Here is a 26,723-nt window from a genome sequence, read left to right as displayed (position 1 = left end):
GCCACAAGGTCCCCCCTGAGCCTCCTTTGCTCCAGGCTGAGCCCCTTTCCCAGCTCCCTCAGCCGCTCCTGGGGCTCTCCAGCCCCTTCCCAGCTCCGTTCCCTGCCCTGGACAGGCTCCAGTGCCTCGGTGTCCTTGTTGCAGTGAGGGGCCAGAACTGGACACAGGATTTGAGGTGGGGCCTCAGCAGTGCCAGCACAGGGGGAAACACATCCAGAAACACAAACCAAGCTGCAAAAGAGCTGCCTCCAACCTCCAGCCCTGAAGCTGGCACCGAGCTGAGAACAAAAAGCTGGAGTTTCCTGGACTAAAGAAAACAAAGCAGGAGTCTGTACTATATTCTTAAATATGGTTTAATACTCTTCTCCATTTCTGTACATCACAACACCAAGATATCACTGCTTGGGATCTCTCTGCAGAGGCTATATAGTATGCGAAGGCCGGGATCTCCCACCCCCGTTGAGTGTGTTTGCATGTGTAAGTGTAATACATATCAGTATATATTGATATACACATCAATATATAATGCAATATATATCACTGAAGAGAACACATTGATTAAAGAAATACAAAAATTTGGCATCATTTCCAAACTTAAATAGTAAAAATAAAAACTACAAAAAGGAGCTGCATACCCTAATGTATCATGTGAAACAACAAGCAGTATATTCAAAAATGTAAATTTACATCCAATTTTTGTGGTCTTGTCATGTCACATTAGACCCATTTACAATGGCAAAATCCAGAACATACTGCTGTGAGGGCCAGGGCTGTGCTCAGCCCTGAGCAGACCCAGCCCCACCTCCCGGGAGAGATTCCAGCTTGGATGTGAGGACGGCAGCAAAGCCGCCAGCCAGGTTAGGGACCAGGGGGACAAATGGTATTGCTCACAAGGACAGGAATTTTGGACCTCAAACAACAGTGTGGCAGAAATTTGAAGAGAAGCTCCCTCTGTTCAAGTGAACCAGGACAAGAGGCAAAGGTTTGCAGCTGGAACAGGAGCTGCTCCTGAGGGAAGCACCGGGAATGACGCTGGGAGAGCCCCCAGGGAGGGAGCAGGACCTGAGCAGGACCGGAGCTGTGCCACTGCTCCCCTCGGGGCAGGACCTGGCCTGGTGCCACTGCCCCCTGACCCCCAGAGTGTCACCAGCAGGCTGGACACGCCCCAAGGATGAGCTCCCTGGCTCTATGGATGGAACAGGCAGGACACAAAGCCTCGGCAGTCTGGGATCGCCCAGGGGTGATCCTTTACCCCACAGGACAGACACTGCTCAGTGCTGGGAGCTGGGTGTTCCCAGGGGCGGTGCCAGCGCTCCACAGATCAGAATCAAATATTCCACACTCCCAGCACTAATTCAGCCTTCACTCCACTGACTCAGTATTCCTGTCAAACACCCACTTCCATTAAAGACCTGTGGGCTCAAATTCACATAATCAAGGAAACCTTACGCAGTCCTAAAGCAAAAAGAAAAACTTACTGAGGAACAAAAAGCCAAGTGTACCTTACTTCACTGAAATCTCATGTTTATTTTTGTCAAGACTGAAAAAAAAAAAAATTCCTGAAGGCTGCACTGCTCAAATCCAAATTAAGCCCAAGACTCCAGCAGCATTTTCTCATTGCAATCCATGAAGTGCATTTCCTAGTTTGTAAGAGCAGTGTTTCTGCAAATAGATTAAAGCACGTTTGGCTGGTGAGCCTCCCCAAACCATCAGAATTTGCAAGCCACATGTAATGAACCAGCACTCAGGTCAGTGCCTCCTCAAGCTTTTGAAGAGAATTACGGTTCCAACCTCGTTCCATTTCTTCTGCAGGCTAAGCTGAGAATGCCATGTAAATGGGTCACGGCGCTGTCAAATGCAGCAATTGATTTCCCCAATCAAAGTATAAAGAGACAAACCAGTAGGATCTTACTTCTATTAATTTTGGAAGGAAGAGGTTTACAGCAGTTAATGTATCATGAAGGTTAAAAAAATCATTTCCATAAAATACAAGAGCAACCAATTTCACCATTGAGTAAAAGTAAAAACTGGGATTCTTTTTAAATTAGTCCAAAGTGGCATATAGGAACTTAGTAGTTTGCTGCTGTACTGACACTATGACAAATCAAAGTGTAGGGTTTTGCTTTCTTAAATCCAAATGCTCGTGGATCAAGTTCTGGAAATGTTCCAATTCTAAGGCAGGGATCTGTTGTGTTTTCCACCATGAGTTTGCTCCTTGGGTTGGATGCTGGAGGGGCGAGGCACGTGTTGCCGGACCCAGCTCGACTACCTAGTAGTCATCAAGGTCAAAAAATTCATCGTCTCCTCCTTGGTATTCCATGCCCTGGAAGTCCACTCGGTACCGCAAGATACCTGCCAAAGAAACAGCCTTTAGCCTCCCCAGCATTCCCACAGGCACTGAGCAGCCTCCCGAGCCCTGCATGTCCAGAGCTTCCCCGCAGTGCCCACACTGAGGCCTGGCAGCAGGCAGGAGCTGGAGTGAGAAATGCCACGGGGAATTATTGCCCAAAGGCAGCAACACCCACCTGCCCAGCCAGGGCAGCTTCCTCCTGGAAAAGCTGAGCCTGCTCTAGGGCTGCATCTCCAAAAAGCACCAGTGGCAGGTCACTGGTCCCAGTGTCACTGCTCAGACCAAGGCCTGGCAGTTAAACCCAGGGGGCAGCTGGCACTGCAGTCACTTTTACAATGGAGTAAAAGCAGGATTTAGGGGCTGTTTTCCCACCCCAAACACCAACCCAGGGTTCCAGAAATCCTGTATCCCAGGAATCATTTACTGAGGTGAAGGAGATTTTCAAGGATACTTCCTTTCCAGCCTACAGAGCATGGGAGCAAAGAGGATCCCACCGTGCCAAGAGGCTGGATCTGGCTGCAAATGAGAGACTCCTACAAACCCTGAAAACTTAGAAATCTATTGCTCCTTATGGAGCCAAACAATCCAAGCTTGTTTCTTCCCAGCTGGTGTTCTCTGGGCCCTAGAAATTCCTCTTTACAGTGCACTCACCCCTGGTTCACGCTCATCAAAGCTGAGCACAGCCAGTGGCACAGCTCTGTGCTGCAATCCCTGCCTGGGCAGGACAGCACTGCAGGTTTGGCTCTACCTGCCCAGGATTTGTCAGACTGGCACAGGAGCCACCTGCACCTCTGCCAGGAGTGGCTGATGTCAGTGAGCTCCAGAGCAGGACTGCCCTTCAGAGGCCTCACTGCTCCAGAGGCTGGACTAAAAATACTTTTCTTTGGAAAGAAGCAGAAGATCAGGGAGCAAAGTACAGGGAAGCTCTGAGAGATGAGCAACAGCTCCAAGTGCTGCAGGAACAGGGCCGAGGGTTGTCAGAGCCCCAGCTCTGACAGGGCAGGGCAGGGGCTGCCACCAAACCACTGTGCAGAGACAGAGCCAGGCAGCTCAGGGCCCTCCTGAGCTCCAGCAGCTGGACACGGGGACAAGCCCATCCCTGAGCACTGCAGAGGACACAGGGATCGAGGAGTGCAGCTGGAAAGCGACAGGGCCCAACACAGGCCATCATCCTGCTGGACAGGGAATGAATCTACCCTGGTGAAGACAATTGGTTCTTGACTTGGTTTCATGACTAACTAGAATAAGATTAATCCCACTCGTGTTGGCACCAGATTATCAAACCAACCACTAAAAAAAAATCAAACACATTTTCCTCTTGCAGTTTACCTCCAATTCCTCCAAATCCTTTCACAAATTGGGATCCTTCTTGTGATTTGTCTGTAACAATTTCCAATGTTGCTCCAAATTTCTTGTAGTTGTTTGCAAACCACTCCAGGAGGGGCATACTTTCTATGAGTTCGTGTTCCTGCCCAGTCTGTGGAGACATTGGAAGGGAGAAATAAATAATAAAACTTGTTACAGTCACTGTGTGTTCAGTACTGAGAAAACCCCCCCAAAACTGGCTCCATGGCTTTGCCAGCCCTAGCAGGGACAGCAGCCCCCACGCTCCACAGGAACCTTCCTGGTGGAAGCGTTCTTGACTCAACTGTACCAGGCAAGGGCTGGCACAGCCACAAGGCTCCTGGTGCTACAAAATTAATCACTGACAGTGTTTTGGGCCTCTAATATGGAATTTAGTGCAGAAGCAGGAGAAAAAACTGCCTTGATTCTTCTGCTCCAGGGTCACCTCACACGAGGTCTCAGTTTCACTGCTCATTCAGACTTGCTCTGCACCCTGCAAGGATTCCAGCCCCACTCATCCAGCAGGCCCTGCTCTCAGGCAGGAGCACTGATCCATGCAAGCACAGAGCCAAAAGGCACCGTGTTCTAAGCAGAAGGTGAAGTGATTGTTGTGAAATAGAAATGCATCAGTGCAGGTAACACTGCAAACCCTCCATGCACAGCAGGGACTGCCAATCCCCCTCCAGAAGGGAAGGCAGCTGGAAACGGCCCCCCACACAACCCATGGGGGACAGATGCCCACGCTTTTGGCAAGGGACACTTTTTTCCCAGTTTGCTCTGCAAAGTAACAGAGTCCTGGTCCACAAGGGCTGTTTGACCTGCACAGGCAGGGAACTCAGGCAGCAAATGACAGTTCCCCATGTCAAATACATCCCAAAGCAAACATTCCCTTGGCACCTGATCCATGTCACAATTCCTGACCTCGCAGTGGTCCTGCACAACCAAATCAGTGCCCCACGAGCAGGGAGCAACAGTTCAGGGCCTCAGCCTGCACGGTGGCTACCAAACCCCTGTAGGTGATGCTTTGGTGGTGGCCAAAAACCCCACACTGCCCATTTACACAACCTTGGGATTTGCAGCAGGGAAGACTGGAGGAAGGCAGGTGTAGGATCCAGGAGTCACACAGGAGGAGCCACAGGCTACCAGCCTGAGGTGTCACTGAGGGCCAGAAGGTCCCTGTGCTCAGGTGCTTGGGACAAACTAAGCCCAGGTGTCCAGAGCTCTGCACCAACACACTGAGAACAAAGCCAGAAGCCCCAAAGCTGAAATACCTCCTTATCTGTGAAGTGGGATTTATCCTTCTCTTGCTCTGGTGTCAAATACAGGATCTTCTCCTCTGAGAAGGGAGAAAAAATAATAGTATTAGTTTGGATAAGGCTACAAGATGCAGTTTAAAGACAGCAGGAGACTGAGCACAGCCAGCAACAGAGGGTCTGGGCACTGCCACTGCCTTCCCTCCTCTCTGAAGCTCTGTGAGCAACCCAACAGGGCACAGCAGCAGAGAGCAGCTGCAGAGCCACCACAGAGAGGGACAGGTCCTGCTGCAGGCACAGGGGCTGTCTGTAGGCAGAGGAATTGTGTTTGTGGCCACAAGGTCACCTCAGTCTCCCCTCTGGCACCACACTGACACAGCTGAAGCAGGTTCCAGGCTGGCCCTGTGCCCAAGTGCCCCCTGGCACTGCAGTTCCCTCTGTGCACTGGAACCCTGCTCGTTCCAGGTTTCCCCCCACAGGGACTGGGAAGCTGCAGGTCAGGACCTGCCTGCAGAACACCCCTGTGATCAGACCCCCCTCAGGGAGCTCCTCCAGCAAACCCGTCCCAGTGAGGCACCTCAGGTGTTCAACCCTGAGACTTTTCAGTGTCCCAGAGCACCACGTACCCTCCGTGCCTTGGCAGTGCAGGACGTATCTCATGATATCCAGGTTTTCATAGACTATCAGGATCTCTACTGCTCCCATTTCCAAAGCTTTTAGTGTATCTTCCACACCAAAGCAGTACTTCCCCGTGTCCTGGCTGATCTCGTCAAAGTATCGTCCTGCAGGGCACAGAGAGCCTGCCATGAGCACTCAGCACAGCACCCACACTTTAAACAAGCTTCACCTGAATGCAAGCAACTGGGAGAAGCAGCTGCCACCAGAAGGCCTGGAGCTAAGGTGTTCTCTGATGGAGGGACAGAGAAAGTCCAAGAAGTCTGGTGGGGAAAAAGAAACCAACCAAACCCCCCCCCCACCAGCACCTGAGGTGTCCAGGTGACAAAAAGAACCACTGCAAGTCACACTCTCAGCCAGGATGGCAGGGCTGGGGCAGCACCAGGGCTCTGCCAGGGGGGCAAGAGCAAGACCACCACACTCAGTGCCACACACCTGGCTCGGGAGGAGGCTGCAGGGCATCACATACCTATTAGTTTTTTCTCTTGGATGAATTTCACATTGGAGAGGACCTCAGTTGACAACTCAATTGCTTGATTGAAGCCATTTTCTCCTCCATATGAAATGTCAACTAGTTTGAGCACTTTGGATTGCAACCGCTGAACAAGAGAAGGAGACATGAAAACATAAATCCACTCCAGAGCAGAGCTGTCAGACTCCTCACCCTGCCATGGGGTCACTGCACTCATTACTGCACTTCACCTGAGGCAGAGGGACCTCTGAATGCACAGTATTGAACCACAGTCTTCAGGCAACAGGGACACAGATTAGCTTTACTGGAGTGTAATTGCAGTAAAGCTTCTGCTTTAGATTTGGGAACACAAAGAATGGGAACGCCAGTTCCAAACCAGGGAGGACAGATTTCTTATTAGCCCTGTTTTAAGAAAAGGAGTTCTCAGCTTCTTGCAGGAAGTATTAGGAAAGGGAGACTTCTTTGGATACATCACATTTTTAGTTTTAATCAAATCTCTTGGGACACCAGAGTCACATTCCTCTTGAGGAGCATCTCGTATCAGAGCTCCTGCTACAATCACCACGTTACCACTGACACTTAAACACTTGGGTTTGCTCAGGAAAGGCCGCTCACCTGATCAAACATGTCAGATTGACTTAATTCAGTTTTGAAGTCAGCTGATCCAGCTAGGACGAGCCCAGCCACGTTGACCTTGTCCCCGGAGATGAAGAGCTGCACGGCTGTCTCGGCCACCTTCCGCACGTAGTTGTGCCGCTTCTCCATGCGCAGGCGGGCGAAGCGCAGGGCAGACTGACCTCCTCTGCCTGCAGGGGGGATGGGGCAGCCATGGGGAACCCACTGCATCCCAGGAGCATCCTTAGGACACAGCTGGCCCGGAATAACCAAAGCCAAGGGCAGCTGCAGCCTCCTGAATTACGTTTGCCACGAGCCCAGGCAGGGGCTCTCATGGAACACTCAGGGAATAAAGAGGGTTCATTTCCACCAGGAGACTTTTCTCCACAGAGGAAAATGTTTCTTTTCTTGCTATAAAGACTCACAACTCTGCAGAAATTGAACATCTGAGCACATTCTCTCTCCTGCACCTTCATTAGAAACCGTCTCTTTGTACACTGCCTCAAACACTGCTGATGCAGCGCAGCCCAGCAGTCTCTGCTGCACAACCTCACTGGGGGCAGTTTTTATTTCATTTTGTCCCATCCCACTCTACAAAGGACAGTAGGCCAGGAGTAACCAGCAGACAATTTGCTGAACTCATCAGTGGCTGGCTACAACACAGCACCACAGAGTGGAACTCGAATTTTCCTTGCTCCATTAGGCCCCGTGCTTCCTGCAGAGAGCAGCTCGCTCCTCCTCGCTGTGGTGTGCACACAACACCAGCACATCAAACCTGAACGACTCCATTGAGTGGGATTACCACTTGTGCTACTAATATTTAGTTAGAACTGTCCCAAAACCAAATAAAGGGTCAAATGCAGCAAGAAATAAAAAGTGCCACTTCTAAGATCAACTGCATATTACTGTGATTCATTAATTCTGACAGAAGGCTCAGACTGGAGGCTTTGCTGTCAGATTCCAAGGGAGCAGAGACTTGAGCAGAGCTAAACCCCCACAGGCCAAGTTCCCCACTTCCACCCTCACATCCCACCCCAGGACAGGCTGCTGCACTCAGCAGAGACAGGCTAGTGTGTTACCATGCTTCTTTGGAAGATCCACAGTGAATTTGTGCAGCACTTCTCGCGTGTTTCCTTGGAGAGTTCCGAAGAGTGCCCCACTCCCATCTATTACAATAAAGCCAAACTTGCTGTCGTCAGAGAGCAGCGCCGTGAGGGCCTGGAACAGAGAGTGAGGCTGTCAGGGTGGGGCATGGCTCACACAGGGCACCAGAGACAGCACAGCTCCAGCAGTCTCAGCTCACAGCTATTGTTTTATAAATGAACTAGAGGAAAAGCAGCACACTCAGGAGTTGTAACTATTCCAGATCACTACAGAATCCCAGAGTTGTTTGGGTGGGAAGGGACCCTAAAGCTCATCCCATTCCACTCCCTGGCTATGGGCAGGGACACCTTCCACCATCCCAGGCTGCTCCAAGCCCCAATGTCCAGCCTGGCCTTGGACACTGCCAGGGATCCAGGGGCAGCCACAGCTGCTCTGGGCACCCTGTGCCAGGGTCTGCCCACCCTCACAGGGAACAATTCCTTCCATACAAAATCCCATCCCACACAACACTGTCAAGAGCACAAAGGAAACACAAGTTTAATTCTGATCACAACTTCCCAGCTTTGCCAGTTGCCCACCTGAGGACATGGGCAGGTGTGACAGCAAAACCCCAGAGAAGGGCTCTGGAGAGTGTGAAGTGAAATGGATCCCACCTCTGAGCGGCCTCTCCGCTCTGGCTGGCACAGGCTGGCACAGCTGGAGGATGATCCTGGCATTCCAGCCAGGAAAGGAGAACTAGCTCAGTTCACTGTCAGTTCAGTTTTGTACTCCAAAGCACTGACACAGCCTCCCTACCACAACCACTGGTCTGCTGCACCCGCTGACTTCAAGTCCCACAGGCAGAATGATGAAATAAATCTACAGTGCCTGTGGCAAATTCAGCCTTACAGAACACAAGTAGCAGCAGCAATAATTGTCCTGTGCATAACTGGCTGTGAAGACAGCCAGAACATTTGCTGCAAAATGAAGTTATCCTTCAATTTTCCTCCCTTTAGAGAAGGCATACAGTCATTTAAGCTGACCAACCAAACACTGAGCAGTATCAAGGCTTTTGAGTTGATTTTGCCCAAGCTCCTGCCCAGCCCTGGGGCATCCACAAGCACCCAAACTCTGCACTCCTTTCTCGAGGCAATCTCTCAGCTGCTGTTCCCCCAAGGGCTGTCTGAGTGGGCAGAGACATCCAGCACACACACACACACTCCTGCTCGCTTACACATGCCCAAAAAAGCAATAGCCAGAATCCTTTCTGGCTGGCAAAACCACATCAGTAGGATGGGGAACTTGTCAAAACTCCAGATTGCTTGAAGTCACCAGTTTAACACTGAAAGTGATGGTGCTGGGTTACTGCACGGGACCTTGAGCTGCCTGCAGGGCTGTCAGCCTGATTACTGGGCTGAACTGAAAGGATAAAACCCATCAGTCATCCTCTTCCAAAATCCACACAACCCAGGCTGCAGGTCTCAAGCTTAGAAGAAACAGAGGCTAAGGTTTAATGGAATCTCCTGGCCAAAATAAATATTCTGTATTAATTCCTCAGCAGTGGGATGAATGAGAGGAGGAAGTGGCATATTACAGTGCAATCTATTTAACTGGGACAGAGCCAAGCTAAACGTGTGACTGGAATGAATGCTCCAGCCAAGGTATCAAAATAAGTCACTGTAAATCCTACCCCTCAGACACACATCAGGGCTCACAGCCCCCTGGGGGAGTTACTTCAGTTTCACACAGGCCATAAAATATCTACAGGAAATCTTATCACATGCTCTTGCCAGGCAGCAGATGACTACAGCTCTGATGCTGCTGATTCCCTTTATTTTAATACAGCACCAATGATCAGTGATTCCCTCAGTGCCCCTCATCAGCTCTGTCAGCGCTTGCACTGTGTGACCTGTCCAGCACCAAGACGGGACTATTGCCTTTCTTCTGTTCCTTCAGCCTGGACTGAGCTTCCTCTCTGCAGCTTTAGCCCAAAGGTGAAGATCACCTCCTTCTCCTGCTCCTTCACACCCCCTCACTTTCCCAGGAAACCTCTGGGTGCCCCAAGCAGCTGCCCTGGCTGTCAGCTCAGCTGGGGGGACCATGGGGTTCAAGGCTCTACAGCCAGAGAGAGGGACAAAGCCAGAGCCCAGTGCTCACAGCCCCCAGCAGGCTGCTACAGCTCCAGCTGACCCTGCACTGCAGGCAATCCCAAGTGAAATAACCCCACACTCCACAGACAGGGGAGTGCACAGAGCCCGTGGAGGGAGGTGCTGGCAGTGACCCCATCAGCAGGAGCAGCAATTCCCACAGATTCTGCTCAGGGCACTGCCACTCTCGCTGAGCAGTGCCACACAGCAGCACCAGTGGCTGTGCAGCTGCTCCTGGGACAGCCTGCTGGGCACTTCTGTGTTGAATCAGTGCCCCGAGGCAGCAGCTGCTGAGGAGACCCAACGAATCCATCTCTTGGCAGGACAGGAGGAAACTCAGCACCCTCCCACTGCCCACAGCAGCAGGGACAAACACGTCCTGGGCTTGGCATCCTGGCTCTCTACTGAATTCTTATTTGCCTCTTGCTTTCACTCATCTACGGACACATGGACCCAGCAGAACTCCAGACCTGTGCCTGTGCACAGGTTTTTATTCCTGGGAGGTCAAGGATGTGTTGGGATTTCATCCTTTGGGGGGAGACAGAGTAGTAGGGATGGACCTCACCTGTGCAACAAGGACACCTTTCCCTGCTGCACTCCTGCCCTCTGGAAGCCACTCATGGATCACATCTCCACAGACCCCAGCAGACAAGCAGAACTACAGCACTGGAGGGCCTGTCAAGCCCACGTCACACAGGTTGACAACAGGCAATTAAGTCTCAGGACACACACTTATCATGGGGAACATCACGGACGTGAGGGGCACTGCAAACATTGAGACCTCTGCACCTGCCAGAGCCAAAACAGACTCAGAGGCAACACACTGGCTGCTATAATCCACATTTCTTTAAATATGCCTCAAACCATTCATTTAACTTAATTAGATGTTGGATAAAAATAATCCCACTTCCCCCCAGACAGATTAGGCACATGCCAGTTCTCCATCCAGGCTCTCAGTTAATACATCTGATAGCAAGACTGGCAACACTGATAGTATCTTGGCAGTATTTTAAAGCCTGGCTTGGAATAAGATCTATGGGCCTCTGTGGTTAAGAACACCCTTCCTCCAGCTACAGAGAGGAGCTCCTGTCTGTGGGTCACACAAACTCAGCTGTGGGAGGAGCTGGGCAGTCTCTCAGCTCCTTCCAGCAGGCATCCCCCATCTCCGGCCAGTCCCAAGCCATCCAGTGGCCTCCCCAGGGCATGTTCCTGCTGCTCTCCAGGCTCAAGCACACCAAGGTTGTGCCCAGACCTTGGCTCCTGCAAATAGGTGAGTCCTTACCTCCGTGTGGAATTTGTTGTCACACAAATACAACGACGTATTGATTGGTTTGAAAGGTTCAAAGTCAATGTTGACTTTCTTCTCTTTTCCTTCTTCTGTCACAATTGTTCCACAGTAAACAACCAGACCATTTGGAGGTACTACAAACAACACAATGCAGGTTTAGATCACTAAGGAACATAGCAAGCCGTACCCATCAAAAACTGACTGCCAGCCCTTGAGACTCATAGCAGAGTTGAAATTCAAGTTCCCAAACTTTTAATTTTCCCTTTTCCCCACCTCATTCCCTCTACAGTGGAAAACAAACTAATTTAGTGCACCTGCAGCAGACATGCACCTGCCTGTTAAACCCATGAGCTTGCAAGCTCACAGCACCCAGAGAAAGGCTGAGCAGCCCCTGAGGCTTTGCTGGTCCCACACAGGGATTTACAGAGTGACCATCCCAGGGAAGGCCAGGGGCTGGTGCAAAGGCAGTAACAACGAACTCTTCCAGGGCTCATCTGACATGGCCTGGGTCTGCTCCCCCCCAAAATGATGGCAGCTGCTCATGCCATGCATAAGGCACACAGAAGTTTCTGCTTGATAGAAAATCACTGCTTTAGTGCAAATGAACTACTGCAGAATATACAGCTCTTAAATCTGGCCACGTCTAGCAGAGTCAGCACTAAGAACAGAATCATGAGCCCACTCATTAAAGGACCACCTTACTATTCTAGTCCCAAAGTCCACCCCTGAAGTAGCTATCCAAGGGCAACATACCTGGAATATCAGTGCAAAACAGCAGCACAGGCCAACAGATTTGATTAGCAGAAAACTGCATAGTGCAGGAACTTAAGGCTGCTTCCAAGAAAGGGAAGTGTGCCAGCATCCATACAAGCTAGAAGTTACCTTTGTTATAGAGTTTCAGTCTTTGCTGTACAGATGTAATGGCTCCCAGTACTGAAAGGCGATTCACTCTTGACTTTATGTTGGAGGCAGTGCCAAACTCATCCGCTAACATTTTTGCCACTCGCGAGATCTGGTCTTTGGGGGGAATGATCAACGAGATCATGCTGGTACCATTGCTGGGGAGGGAAAAAAGGGATGTGAGCAGGCAGCAGAGCAACAAGCACCCTCATACCATATTCCATGTACACAGTTCTCTCCTCCCTCCCCCAAAGATGTTTCTTCACTGCTGCTGGTGTAATTCCCCTTCTGCTGGACAATTATGGGAGAGAAAAGACAAGAAAACAAAATAGGCTCTCTTCAGTGCTCAGCCTCTACCAAGCAAGTCCTCCAGAAGCTGCTAGTTTACTCTGGGATACTGCTCTGGGAAGAAAGAACACATGTACAGACCAAGGGCTGCGAGCAGAAGGAATGGAAGCAGCTCCCAGCAGAGATTATTTAAAACAATGCAGCCACATACTTTAAGGACATCTTAAAGCCCACTCCATTTGTTCTCAGACAGCTGGGGCACTGAGCAGCCCAAGTGCTGCCTTAACATGTTGTTTTCCTCAGATTAATACAGAAAACTGAACTGGAAGGATCCCTTTGTCACAGTGAGTCTTTTCTGCTTTCCTACTATCACTTTTCTCCCCAGAGCAGCTCATCAGCTCTGGCAGCTGCTTTAACTAAACAGTGCTAAGCAGACACTGCTGCTTCACCAGCACCAACCCCAGGCACAGAGTCAGGAGATAAGACCCCACAAATCACAGAACAGGCGTAAATTAAAGGAAAATAAGTTTGATATTCGTTTTTCCTAGGGCTTTGGGGTGAGTCCTGGAGAAATCTTAATCCCCAAAGCCGCCTCGTGGTTCAAATCCATCCAAAGCCAAAAGGAAAATTGGGGAAGTTCCCATTTGCCTTCCAGCAGGTACCTCCCATTTGCCATTAAAGCATCCCAGATGTCTGAAGTGCTGCCTCTGCACTGTCTCAGATTTAACCCAGGCCTCACACTTCCCGTTGGAGTAACGGCATAAAAATCAAATCCCTCATCGTATCCTCCAGCCCTCTCAAGGGCAAACCAGCTAAGCTCTGTGAAAAAGCCTCTTCTCAGGATTCTGAGTCAGAGAGCCAGCAAAGTGCTTTTCAGACACCAAACCCCAGGGTTTTGCTCTCTTACATCTCTTACAGAAGAGGAGCTGAATGCAGCTCCTGCTTGCTGCTGTTCCAGGCTGTCACGCACCAGCGTCCTGCTCAAGTGTTTGGGCTGCAGAGGCAGCAGGGAAGTGCTTTAAAAAGCATCACTTCATTAGCCTCCTTACAAAAGTTGTGCAGCCCTCTCCCAAAGATCCTCAATCCAGGCCAAGTTGAAGCAGAGGCTGGTAGGTCAAATAAGTCCCTGACCTTAAAGACAACTAATTGGTTTTAATATCCGAGCTCCCCATACACACCAGTCGAGAAAGTCACAAAGCAGCTCTCGCCCGCGTTAGTCCCAGGAGGAGCTCTGAGCCACGCTGACAGCTCTCAGGCTTCCAGGTCACCCCAGCCAAGAATACTCCATATCCCACTCAATTAAAGCAGTTAGCTACCCCAGTGAATGGCACCAGCCTTAGGGGAGAGATAATGGCTATCATTCCCAGCAGGCTCCTTTGAGGAAGAGGCTGATCAGAATGAAAGCAACTCTTCCCCACTTTTCTGAAAGCAGCACTCCTGAGTTATCCCCTCTTCTGAAAGAAGAGTCTTAAGACTTCCCAGAGATTAGAAAGCTCTGCCCATCACACCTAACTTCCTGCATCACCTAAGGGCATCCCAGTGTAGCACGTGGGAGGGGGACTGTTATGCCCCTTGGGCACTCCATGGCTCTCCTGCTAAGAGGAGATTTCATACAATTTTTCCTGAATTGAGGACAGAGGGCGAAGAGCAGGGAGCGAGTCTTGTCACAAGCTGCCTGGAAGAAGAGGCTGATCCCCCCACCTACAAACTCCTTACAGGAATTTGCAGAGAGAAAGAAGGTCCCCCCCAAGCCTCCTTTTCTCCAAGCTGAGCCCCCCCAGCTGCTCCTCACAGGACTGACTGTGCAGACACCTCACCAGCTTTGTGCACAGCAAGGAGGAAGGCTGGGCATGCACCACCAAGAGCAATTCTTCAGTACAAAGTCATCTGTAAAGCTCCCTTCAGTTTTCAAATGCAAGTCACCCTTCAGATGCCAGCCCTGGCCTTGTGCTGTGTTCCACTGCCCCACAAACACTGGTGCCAGCACTGAGCACCCACTGGATCCTACTGGGACCACTGGAACTGGGGATTATTTATCCTACACACAGCACCTTACCCACCAGGCAGGGTCACAGCACTGCTCCTTAGGAACACCCCACCCCAGGGAACACAGTGGCCTTCACAAGCCCTGGTGATCTATTACTGCAAACAAATGAAAAGGGTCTCTCAGAGGATGCACTCCTGGTCATTTAAATATCTCCAACTGGTTCAACACAGCACACCGCTGTGCCTGGGCCAATCCTTCAGCGAATTCCAGGCTGGATTTGTATCCAAAAGCACCTTGCCCTACCAACATCAAGTGCACCCCTTGGGTTTGGCATGCTGCACCACTGCTTACACAGCCAAAGCTATTTCAGGCTCTAACCAATTCCTGCAGAATCCAGCAAAATAGCTGGCATGCAGCTTGCCAGGGGAGCAAGCACCTCATGGCATCCAGGCTGCTGGAGGCCTCGAGCACAAGGAGGAAGCCAGTGTGTCACCATGTCCCCAGGTACCCAGCACCCCAAGGGGCCACTAATCCACCAGACAACCAAAGACTGAGACCAGCAAGACACCAGCTGAAGCAGATGGGCACCAGCACTCAGGGTGGCTGCAGAACTCCCTCACACACTGCCACACCTTGTTATCCGACCAGGGAAGAGCAGCTTTCCTCTCTCAAAGCAAGCTTGTACCTGTATGTGACCCTAATGCAGCATGGCAGGGCCTAAAAAACCCTGTGGTGCGTCTGCTAAATTCACCCCAAGGAGACAAAATGCAGCAAAGAATTTCTAAGAAAGCTGCTGTTCAAAAACACTCAGAAAAAATAGGTTACTCTTCAGAGTAAGACAGTTTCCAGGTCTCCTCTGGGTCTTTGCAGCCTCAACAAGATAAAAGGTATTTCTGTAAATCCCACTGTCCCCTCTGGAGCTGAGGGTTCCAGAGTACACGTACCTGGGAATGAGGTAAAGAATTTCCCCATAACCATCCTAAAGCCTCCCAAAGGGGGGCACAACCAAGTGCTCTACCCAGACCAGGGGCGCTGCTCACACCGGCAGCTCGGGGTCAAACGTGCCGGGAGCTAGTTCTTCCCTGAATCACCCACAGCACTCCGGAAGGATCCAGACTATACCCCGACTTCACAGCACTGCTATGGCTTCCCCCCAGCTCAGCACACCCAAGTTCCACCAGAGCAGCTGGGAGCTGATGCTGTCAGACTGAGCTGAGCCAGGGGCTTGCAGCAGCTCCAGTGCCATCCGAGGGCAGGATGCTCCCAGATGTTTGCTCTGGAGGGGAGCAGCACCCTGGCCCACGAGCCAGCACAACGAGTGCCACTGCTCAGGGGACAGAGGCAGAGGAAACAATCAGGAGCACGACAAGCACCAGCCCACACACCACAAAGAACCAAGGGGGCAGTTCAGTGCCAGCTTGGAAAGGCAGAAGGCCTGCCCTGCCTGCACTGTGGGTACTGCCAGCCCTGCCAGGAACGGACTATTAGCTCAGATTTATCACCACCTGCCATGAGCAGCATTAGCTATCTCTAGGAGAGAGATGAGGATCAAGGCTCCAGCTTTCCCACACCACAGCAGGTGGGCTCTGGCTTTCTCCTACAGCCTGCCAGAGGGCTGTTTGACAGAAGAGGGGAAGCAAAAATAAGCACATTTCACTCTCTGGAGACAGCAAGTTCTTCAGAAAATCAAGGTTTGTGGATCGGACAGCCTTTCTATTATTAAAACTCCAATGTTACTACAGTTGGAATTTCAGACAACTGTGCCATGAAACAGCTTTCACAGACACAGAGAGACCTCAGAGCAACTGCTGACAAGTGATCACGGCGAGTGGGCAGCGCTGAATCACCACTAACCCAGTCCCAAAAAGCTGGAGGGGACAGCCGTGCCACTCTTCCTGCAAGCAGCTGCTGTGGCACCCAAGCAGCTCCTGTCCCTGCAAGGAAAGGAGGGATCACCCAACAGCCCCTCCCTGTGCTGTGTGTGCAGACCAGGACAAGCGCTGGGTCCCCTCCAGGAGCAGGGATGGCCCAGAGGACACTGGCACCAGCTGGATCCCCATTCCCAGCCCACGCCACGCTCAGTACCAGGAGCGGGGCCCTCTGTGGACGTGCTCTGTGCTCCAGCATGAGGGAGGCACCAGAGCAGGAGCTGAGTGCACAAAGCAGGCACTGCACCCATCTGGGATGGCTGCCACGTGCACCCCCCTGGCTGCTTTCCACGACAGCTGCCAGAGGAGCCTCCTGCCCTGGGTGACCATCTCCACCTGCAGGTCTTTGTCACCACGTTTCTACTCTCCTGCCACCAGAAGGAACAGCTGAGCAGATCTTCAGACCTTCAGCTTTCAGCTGGTACTAGAAAGTGATGTAGGGGTTTTCCAAAAGGCTCCTACCACCTTACACAGCGTTGTGCCACCAAAATGGGTCCTGCACTGCCCCGCCCCACACACCAAACCAGCAGCACCGACCACAGCTCCCCTCCACCTGGCAGACAACCACCAGCACTGTGAGGAGGAGCAGTCAGTCAACCTGTCTCCTGCAATTTGGGCTATGTGCTGGCACGGGAGAGCACTAATTTCACAGACTGCTATATAAATAGCAGTGACTGGCCTGCCCTGTGGTATCAGAGGAGACCTGACAAACAGCAGCTGAGCCGTAGCTGTTCCACAGTGAAACATTTCACACTAACAGCACACTGTGGAATGTGGGATACAGAGGCAAGGGAGGGCAGTCATGCCCTAGGACTCAAAATGGGCTTATTCTCACAGGGCACAGCTTCATGAGCATCCTGCTCTCCCCAGGAACCAAGGGCAGCATGAAGCCTGTGTGTGACTGCCAGAGACTGGCAGGAGCACAGAGCAAACAGCTCCCACACAATCTGATCCCAGCCACATTCCACAGCTGGGACGCTTTCTATGAAACAACTGTTGCCACACACTGCTCCGAGCCACGTTACCTTCCCAAGGTAACCTCTGCTGGTCTCCATCCAGGACTCTGGATTACTGGGCAGGCACAACATATTCCAAGGAGCCCAAGCTGCCCGGACAGCCAAGGCTACCCAAGTTATATGATGGCTAAACGAGTTCCCTGCACAGCCAGCTGCAGGACAGATGCCAGCAATATCTGTGTAACCCAAGGCAGAACTCCATCAGGCACATCCCAGAGGCCCCAAAGAGCTGCTTCTGAGCCGACATCCACAGCGCTGCAGGCATGTGGTACTTCAGTGAAGGACTAAGTTCAGGGCACAGTCCACAAAATCAGTGATGTGAGTAAAGAATATATGAGGGGTTTTGATGCTGCATCTGAGCAGAGATGTTGAATGCAGTGCTATAAAAAGGGAGTGTCCTTTGGTACAGGCAAGTACAAAATTGCTGGTTTGGGTTCCCTTCCAACAGCCAGGCCATCAGACACTCCCCACTCGTCCCCACCCTGTGTGCAAGAGCACTGACCTTGCCAGAGGGAGCTTCTACACACACTCCTGCAACTTATGAATTATGGCTGTGAAGCAAAGAGGTCACAGCTGTGCCCTTTAAAGACTTAATGTCTTTTAATAAGACAAAGCCTTCATCAAACAGAAAGTGGCTCAAGTCCACTCGAGATGCCAAATCCAGAGAGGCAACAGCAGATGCAAGAGCTGCACAACTTTTCCTGGAAAACCTGCTAGGAAAGAGCAGGGAATCTCAAGAGTCCAGGATTCCTCAGTGCTTCAGAGGCCACATCACCTGGAAGCTAAAGACTGCATTGCCTCTGAGAGTATCAGCTGAATGCTCTGCAATAAACCCAGCCAACACACCTCAGCCTGACTGCTGCTTGGAGGCAACAGTGTCTTGTGATGCCTCCACCAGAAACAGATGAACTCCCCCTCCTGCTCAGCCCATGGGCTCCAAGCACAGCTCGAGCAGGACACGAGTACTGCACAGACCCCCGACAGAGCACGCAGCCCTGGGGAGCTGAGTGGGACCCACCACAGCTCCTCTGAGGTTTCATGGGGAGCTGAGCCAAAAGCCAGGCAGAGCTTTGTACTGCACTATTTCAGCAAGAACCTCACAATCCCCCACAGGCATCCTGCATTTCACCCCAGCATGCAGCAGAACTCTGGATCAGCTCCTAAAAGGCGACATTAACACACACCATTCCTCAAAGGCTCCCACATCATCCAAAGAAGGGTATGAAATATGGAAGAGACCAGTTCCCAAGCACAAGTAAGGCAGAGATCACCTCTCTGATCCACTGACACCTCAGAAGCAGAGAAAAAGGACAAGATGGGGGCAGGGTGCTTATGAGGAGAGGATTTTCAGATTTAGGAGACCAAGTAATTCATTCTTCAGGAATCCTTTTCAGCATAAGCATTATTTGGAGAAATTGAGGCCCCCTCTCCCTTGAATTGAAGAAACACCCCAGACACCGAATTCCTCTAGCAGCCTTTAAATGCCACCTCTCCCCTGGACAAAGGAAAACCACTTAACTGCACAGCGTGAGACTGTGCAGCTATTCCACCATGGCTCACACAATGCCAGGCTCTACTGCTGTAGTCCTGCTCCAAAGCCCAAGACAGGAATCTTGTCCATCATTCTCCTGTAAAACTGGCAGACTCGATAGAAAAAGCACTTCATGTAACCAGAACCAGCTTGAAGGCAGACACTCAGACGGTCCTGGAAAGGCATCCTGCCCTCCTACCCTCACCCACTGACCTTCTCAGAGAGGAAAGGCCTCCAGATGCCAACCAAGCTCTGAGTGCCAGCCAGCGAGAGAAGCACTCAGCCAGAACCCACCCTGGAAAACACAAGTGAGCCTCATTTCTTCAGTGCACCCCTGGCTCCAGCAGCCAGGGAGAGCGTCCCACAGGGAGGCAGCAAATGGCTGCTTCAGCAAAGGAGCAGAGGCAAGCCTGGCTGGAGCCCCAGCAGGGTCAGGCGAGGCAGTGCTTCCCGCTGAGCAGCCGCCGGCCGCCTGCCAGGAGCTGCCTCCTGAGCTCAGCTTCCCTCACTCCCAGGACACAAAGGAGGTGAGACAAGAATCAGGTCACGGACTTCTACTCCTCCACACAGCACAGTTTGGCAGCTCTCGTGCGTCTGAGGGCTGCAGAGGTAGCAGGTGACAGTGAGCCCGTGGCCCCTGGGCCACCACACACCACCTGCCCAGAGGGACACGTCAGGAGCTCCAGCCCCAAACTGGGGCCAGCTCCATCCCCAAACTGGGGCCAGCTCTGATACTGCTGCTCAGGCCACTACCAGCACCCACATCCCAAATGAGATGTGCAGCTCCAGAAGCAGATCCCAACTTCATCCCAAGCACTGAATCAGCACATGTGGATCCTGCACACCCCACGGGGAAGGTGAATCAATGCCTCTCCAAAATCCTTGGATCAAAGGCAACACACCACAAAACATAATTGCATAGGCATGTTTTGAATAGGCCCTATTGGCTGCATCTGACCTCATGCAGAAAGCCCGGATGCCCAATTACTGGGAAGTGGAACAGACATTTCTGCACTTCAGACATTTGTGACTCACTGGGAGGCTCAGTTTTGCCACAGCTCCCCTGCCCTCCCTCCTCCTTCTCCAATTATTAATGCTCCAAGTTTAAAAGACTTGTTGCATTATGCTAATGGACCATTTGGGTACAAGATGTACACTGAGGGACTGAAACAAATCCAGATTTGCTTATTAAAATGCTAATGCCCCAGAGCTACATGGGAATAGGTGGCTAACAGTGGGGAAAAGAAATCCAGTTGCCACAAAGCCAAAAAAGTCTGTCCTCTTTTGAGGTTCTCATTCCCATCTCCTACCACGTCATTCCTCAGGGGCTCATTCATTAGCTCGATGTGAATGATGATCTGTGCATGAATCACACTGCTCACTAATGATTCACATGGTTGTAGAAGAGGTACCAGGCTGCTGAACAGCCATGGGCTGTCAGACACTCGCTGCAGTTCTGATCTGGAGCCACTTTTCCAGCTCAGGTCCTCCTCAGCCACTTGCTCGTGAGCACTCTCCAAACAGCACTTCCTAACTGTTGCTGTAATTCAAAAGGAACAGGTACAGCAGGCAGGTGAAAGCCCAGGAAGTGTTTTACAACAATGAGGCTGAGGCAACCAGCAGGATGTCAACAACCCTTTGGACATCTCCCTGGCTCCAGCTGTCCTCCCACCTGGCACAGCTTTCTCAGACCACCCACTCTCAGCACCACCAAAACACAAGAGACACTGCCTTTGTCCTGAGAGGTCTGATCAGCCCTGCTGACATGAAATCCACATTTGGCTTCTACCCCAGCACTAAGGACACTGGCAGCCTGAAGAGACCCAACAGTCAGAGCAGGGAAATGGTGTGGAAGCAGTGCTGTACATCCCACGTGGTTTCCTGCCATGGTGCCCTCAGCTCTCCCTTCTGCCCTGGACTATTTCTATTCCAGCCTCTCTGCAAACACCTCCTCCTTCTCCTCACACCACCAGAAGCAAAAGGCAGTATTAACATCATAGCCTCTACCTCTCACAGAAACATGACCTTTGGGAGCTCCCCCTGCCACAGGCAGCATGAGAAAGCACGACTCAGAGGAAGCAATCCGCCTTGGGTAAGAACTGAAACCACAGCCTGTTCCCTAAACACTCCACACGAGTGGCAGATCACCAAGTCAAAGCAAAAAACTCACTGTCAGTAAAGCTCAATCTCTGCAGACCCTCCTCCTCCAGCCCCTGTCCCACCCATGTCTCACATTTCCCACTGTGTGACAGACAGCCCAGCCCAATTCCAGCTGGAGCAGGACTTTTCTACAAGAGAGGTCCACTGCAGACACCAGCTTGCAGGAGAGACCCTCAAGGCCATCCCACGACTGGCACTAGCACAGCGTATCAGCCCTGCAACCTAAACACCACAGCATAAACTGGAAAGCCAAGGACCACCTTGGCATGGCTCTGCCCTTCCCAGATGGACCAGCTCATCCAGGCCTGGGGCAAGGCCTCCATCCTACGCCCCATCCTAAGGTGAACACTGCAGAAATAGCTCCTGTATCAACAGTTAAACTGACCCACAGCTCAGATCCGAGGCACAGCCACAATGACAAACAGATCCTGATAAAGAAGGCAGGGAAAGAGATCTGCTGCCAGCCTGGGAGCAGGGGAGGGAGCCTCTGGACCCACACATCTCTAGCAGTGCAGCCAGACAGCAGTCACAGACATTGACAGACCTCACTGAATGCTCCTCTGGGTGTATGACACCCCTCAAGCCAAGAGAGCTGCTCTGGTGCCTGCCTGGGCATGGCGGTGGTGTCACACTCACTGAAGCAAGAGCACACCCTAACTCTGCTGTGCTGTGTCCTGTATGGAGCAGGAGAACCCACACTGGAGTTAACACAGCTATGCTACTGTCCCACAGTCATCCCAGCACAATTCCACCTTCAGCACCACCAGCAGAACAATCCATCCACAGGAGAGTGCTGCAGGAGCTCTGCCTAATTCAGGTGGGAAATACAGCTCACTGAGGCAGCAGCAGAGAACCCCAGCACCACGGTTTCCAGGACTTTGCTCACAATAAATTGGGAACAAGGCAAACTTGTACAGGACACACCTGTCACTGACCCCAGTCATCCCCAACTGCCCCCAGCTCTCCCCACTGTGGTACCAACTCACAGCAAGGTGGGCTCTCAGGCCACATCTGCAAAGGCCCACCACCCTCACAGCAGAACAGGCCAAGACCACCTCACTCCCCAGAACCACCAGGTTGTCCAAACACATCTCAGCCCTGCCAGCTGCCTGGTCCCAGAGCAGCACCACCCCAGAACAAGGTGTGGAGAAGCACAGCCTCCTGCTCCTGTTCCACGAGGCTGGGAAACAGCAGCAGCTTGTGGCTAATTCCAAGGCTGGGCTTTTCCATTAGGACCAGCAAGACTCTGGACAGACTGCAAGAGAACCCATCTGCAAATGATGCTTTCTGCAACACAAGCTGGGCAAATCTTTTCTGTCTAAGCAACAGGTGAGCTTGTCCACCCTCAAGCAGAACTGTTTCCCTTTGCAGGAACTCAAGCAGAACTGTGTCTCTCTTTGCAGGAATTCCCACGTATTTCCAGGCCTCCATCCTTCCTGGTGACTTTATTTCTCTCACTTTTTGTTTCTCCCATATATTAGATGGAAGTCTCAACATGGCAGAATCCAAACCCAGGCAGGAACTGCATCATTTTGCTTTCCCAAGGCTCTGGAGACACCAAGACTTCCCCTTCTCTTGCCATTTCTCCCTCGTCCAACTTTGAAACATTTCTTCCCGTTACAACTAGAATAAGTTACTCGTTCAGACTTCATTTCTGCATTGGCCCTGTTTGACCCACCTTCCAGAGCACATAATTTGGAAAAATGTTCTTCCACACATCAGCCTCAGTTGTGTTTGCAGGCAGTGCCTTCAGATACACCTCGATCTTCACCTCCTCTTTTCCTGTTCCAGTAAAATAACCAAAAAGGGCTACTGCTCCCAACAGAGCAAGCTCAGGGCAGGGGAGATGTCTCAAGAGAGCAGGTTCCTGAAGTTTTCCCATTGTAAGGGAGCTCCACACCCTGCACCAGCTGCACTCTCACCTGGGGTCTGGAAGCCCACCTGGCCACAGAGGTGGCAGTGCCATTTCCAAGCAGAGATGTTTGCAGAAGAAAGTGTTTCTAAGAGCTGGAGAAGTTTCCAAACATGATTCAGATGTGACATCTCAGGTCCTCTCCCAGCAAAGAGGCTGCTTGTTGTTGCTGATACTTGATTTTGCCAAGCATTTACAGCTTAGATTAGCAGAAAACCCTGCCCGTAGCCCAGCTAACTATTCAGAACTGCAGAGACCAAAGGAACAAAGAGAGATTGTCAGTTTAGCACTGACACTGGAAAACTGCATGAAGCAACAGCAGAAAAGCCCTGAGAGAGAGAGGATAAAGGAAAAACAGAGTGGCTAATGCTGCTTCTATTTGGGCTGCTGCAGCCTCCATGGAGAAAGACACAGCTGCAGCTTCTGGGGGGCCCAGTGTTTCCCCAAATTTGTCCTACAAAACTGAACTGTGGACTGAAAGCAAAATGAATGCCTCAGTAGGAGAGAAGCAGAGATGTCTGATGAAAGTCTGAGCACTCCAAGCTCTCAGAGATGAATGGCAAGGTTAAACTTCTGACAAGGCCATAGCTGGTTCATGAGCAGCCTTTTACTCCCATTTTCTTCTGGCCACAAAGGTTAATTGCCTGCAGTGCTGAACTGAGCCCCTGTGCTCCTCCTCACACCCTGTGCAGAGCCCAGCTACCGCCCTTCACCTCACCAAATCAGAAACACCAACTCAGCCACTCTGCACAGGATCACACAGTTTGCAACTCAACTTTGGAAGAGCTGGGAGGAGATAACTTCTTGTTTAGGAAGTAAGACACAGATAACAGCTCCTTCTAGTCCCTGTCAGCAGAGACAGGGTATTGAGGTGGGGTCAGGGAATTAAAAATTATTTTCCATTATTTTGAATTGACAGACTCTTTCTACAGAGATCAGTGACAAAGCCAGCTTTCTCTAGCAGGGCTGTGAAAATAACACAGGGCATTCCTGCTAGGATGTTACCTCCAAGTTTGAGAGGCAGACCTACCCCTGCTGGCCTCCAACTGATCAGCTTCTGGGAAAGCTGAAGTTTTCATCTTTCCCCTGGGTGCTCTGACCAAGCACTGCCCCTTTCCTCATCAATCCATAAAAGCACTTCCTTGCTCTCCTGCCCACTTGACTTTTGTTAACAGCCTGCAGACTCCAAGGAGATTTTACCAGAAGAGCTGGATAAGAGCAGAGGTGCCCCAACCACCACATGCCAAGGGAATGTCTGACTCCAGCTTCCTCCATTTCCCGTCCCTTTGATCCCCTGCAGGAACAGCCGGCACATGAAACTGGGACACTGCTGCTGGGTCACTAATGGAGCACATGAGTAAGGGAGGGTAGAGACGCCAGCAAGGCCCTGGCCCTCCACATCACCCTGTTTGAAGGCTTTGCCCCCTAACCCACCCCAGAACAGGTCTTCCTACTCCACAGGAAGAGGAAGCAACTCTCCCAAAGGCCGGAAAAGCCTGTTCCACTGCCTCACGCCTCCTGTGCCAGGGAGCCTGAGCCTTCTGGGGGCTGAAGCTGCAGCACCTCTTCTCCTTACTGGTCCCAAACCAGGATAATTTTGGCTAGAACTCACTGGCAGACACAGAAGCAGCATCACCTTGCTCAGAGCAGACTTGCTGGCACCAGCATCACCTTCCTCGGGGGCTGGTTTAGTAGCTGGCACAGATTAAATTAAGGGACAGCAGCATCACCACATCCAGGAGATGTGCTGGGTCCAGGGGGCACAGCAAAACCCCCTGCATGGATCCAACTGTGCCTGTGGCATCTATGTTGTACAGCAGAGCTGTTCCAGGGAACCCTGAGGGGGATGACAGGGGGACAGCCGGGCTGTGGCCCCAGGAAGCCAATACCAAAAGAGAAAGCTGCCCTTCAGCCTCCCCTCTCCCAGGAGCTCTCCAATACCTGCTGGAACCTTCTCTGCAACACTCATCTATCCCAAACAACACGAGAGCTGACACTGGACTGGGCACACTTCGAATCAGGGAGAGACAAAACTCCAACTCCACATTTCCAAAGCCCACAGGGGCTCCCTCAGTGCTCTTGCACAAAGCTATGTCACAAGCTCCAGCGAATGCCCGGAGCTTCCCAAGCCCTTTCAACTTCCTGGGACCCCTGTGAGCACAACCCGTGCTGCCCACACCACACACAGGCACAGCCCAGTGATCAGCTGGGGTAGCCAAAGTCCACTGTGCTGTAGGGAAGGGCAGCCCAGCCTCTCCACTCCCTTCTCCCACGTGCTATCCCCACGCAGCTGCATCATAAATCAGAAAAAAATATATTTAGGAAGACCTGTGCCTTGGGTTCCCCTCCTGCCTGGGTTAGCTTCCAGCTAAACGAATCCACGAGCTGACTCTACACACAGAAGAAGCAGCAGCATTAAGGACATGGCAAGACAGCAGCTCAGCCTCTGCCAGCTGGCCCCAAGCTTTTGGGGGGGCCACAGAACAATGCCAGTGGTGCCCCAGCTACAGATCACCTGTTCAGGTGAGCCTGTGGAAACTGGAGCTGCAAGGGTGGCTAAGGAGTGACCCTTCATTTTTATTTTATCAGGTTGTCTACCAAGACAGACCTTCTTTGCTATTTTACAGCCCCAGAACCTTGAGGTCTCACAATTCCTCAGGCCCAAGAGGGTTCCCAACCGATGGAACCAGCCACTGCCAAGCTGCCCTCTCAAACAGGCACCTCTGGCATGGGGCAGGCTGCAGGAACAGACATTCCGGTGGGGGGAAAAAAAAATTAAAAGTGCAAGGATTAAAACTGGATTAGAGACTTTAAACTTTCCAGTGTCCAAACTTTGGAAGAGCTTGCTTTCAGGGAAATGGAGCTGAGCACCTTCGCTGGGAGGGGAAGGGGTGAGAAAGTTCAAATAGCCGTCAGTAAGAGAAGCTCTGAATAAGTGCTGCCTCAGCCCCTGCCTCCCTGCCCTCACCCCGCCGCCCTCCCCAGCCCAGCCGGTCCCTCGGGACAAGCCCAAGGCTGCACGGGGGACAGAGGAGCGTCTCCTCCGGCTGGAATCCGCCTTTCTCCGGTGCCAGCTGGCACGGAGCGGCCGGACGGGCCGGGAGCGGGGCCGGGGACACGCACCTGTGCCACCCCCGCCGGGGCCAGGGGGAACCGCCCCGTGCGGGGCCGGGTGCGGGAGCAGCTGCGGGGCCGCGCCGGGGCCGGCGGAGCCCGGGGCAGCCACGGCCCTTTTCCCTCTTCCCGTGCGGGAAGCGCGGTCACGCTTCCTCTCCGCGCCCCGCACGGCCCGGCCCGCCCTCCCCGCCGACCCCCGGGCCCGAGCGGCCGCACAAAAAGGGCCCCGGGGCCGGGCCGGGGCTGCGCCTCCCGTCCCCCCGCGCCGGGCGGGCCCGGGCAGCGCCCCGGCCGCGGCCCCGCTCCAGCCGGGACACCCGGCGCTCCGGGGCGGCGGCCCCGCGGGCCCGGCGCTCACCCGCGGGCCGCCTCCAGGCTCTTGATGAGCTTCTTGATCTTCCAGATCTCCACGTTGCGGTCGGCAGCGCTGGGATCGTCCGCCATCTTCTCCCTCCTCCTCCTCCTCCTCCTGCTGCTGCTGCTGCTGCTGCTCCCGCGGCTGCAGGCGCTGCGGCGGCGCGGGGCGGGCGGGCGGCGCGGTGCGGGCCGCTGGGGCCGGCTGTGTCCCGGGCGGTGCCGGTGCCGCTCGGGCCCCGCCGCTCGCTGCCCGCTCCCCCCGGCGCGCGGCGCTGACGTCGCACGCGGTGCTCGCGCTCC

At 52.5% G+C, this 26,723-nt stretch overlaps 1 protein-coding gene across 1 annotated transcript; it reads right to left on the bottom strand.

The window, feature by feature from the left end:
• Nucleotides 1–335: 335 nt before the first annotated feature.
• ETF1 (eukaryotic translation termination factor 1) lies at nt 336–26,723 on the bottom strand. The gene is made up of 10 exons (XM_069028755.1): nt 26,425–26,723; nt 12,110–12,285; nt 11,222–11,361; nt 7,789–7,927; nt 6,710–6,900; nt 6,092–6,221; nt 5,574–5,729; nt 4,966–5,030; nt 3,680–3,827; nt 336–2,352 (listed from the first exon to the last, which is right to left on the bottom strand). Exons 1-10 carry the CDS (start codon nt 26,508–26,510, stop codon nt 2,270–2,272), a joined length of 1,314 nt encoding a protein of 437 aa, XP_068884856.1. The 5' UTR covers nt 26,511–26,723; the 3' UTR covers nt 336–2,269.

This window comes from Aphelocoma coerulescens, chromosome 13 (genome assembly GCF_041296385.1).
Source record: "Aphelocoma coerulescens isolate FSJ_1873_10779 chromosome 13, UR_Acoe_1.0, whole genome shotgun sequence".
In the NCBI taxonomy this organism is placed as follows: domain Eukaryota; kingdom Metazoa; phylum Chordata; class Aves; order Passeriformes; family Corvidae; genus Aphelocoma; species Aphelocoma coerulescens.
Note: the sequence above shows the minus strand (reverse complement) of the source record. Positions and strands in the feature narration are given on the sequence as shown.

What these genes read in the sequence shown, in the direction of transcription:
- ETF1 (XM_069028755.1), bottom strand. Translation starts at nt 26,510, where the DNA reads ATGGCGGACGATCCCAGCGCTGCCGACCGCAACGTGGAGATCTGGAAG. An exon ending in ACTGAAACTCTATAACAAAG is followed by an intron (nt 11,362 to 12,109) that starts GTAACTTCTAGC and finishes TGTTGTTTGTAG; the next exon opens with TACCTCCAAATGGTCTGGTT. An exon ending in GGATCTTCCAAAGAAGCATG is followed by an intron (nt 6,901 to 7,788) that starts GTAACACACTAG and finishes TCCCCCCTGCAG; the next exon opens with GCAGAGGAGGTCAGTCTGCC.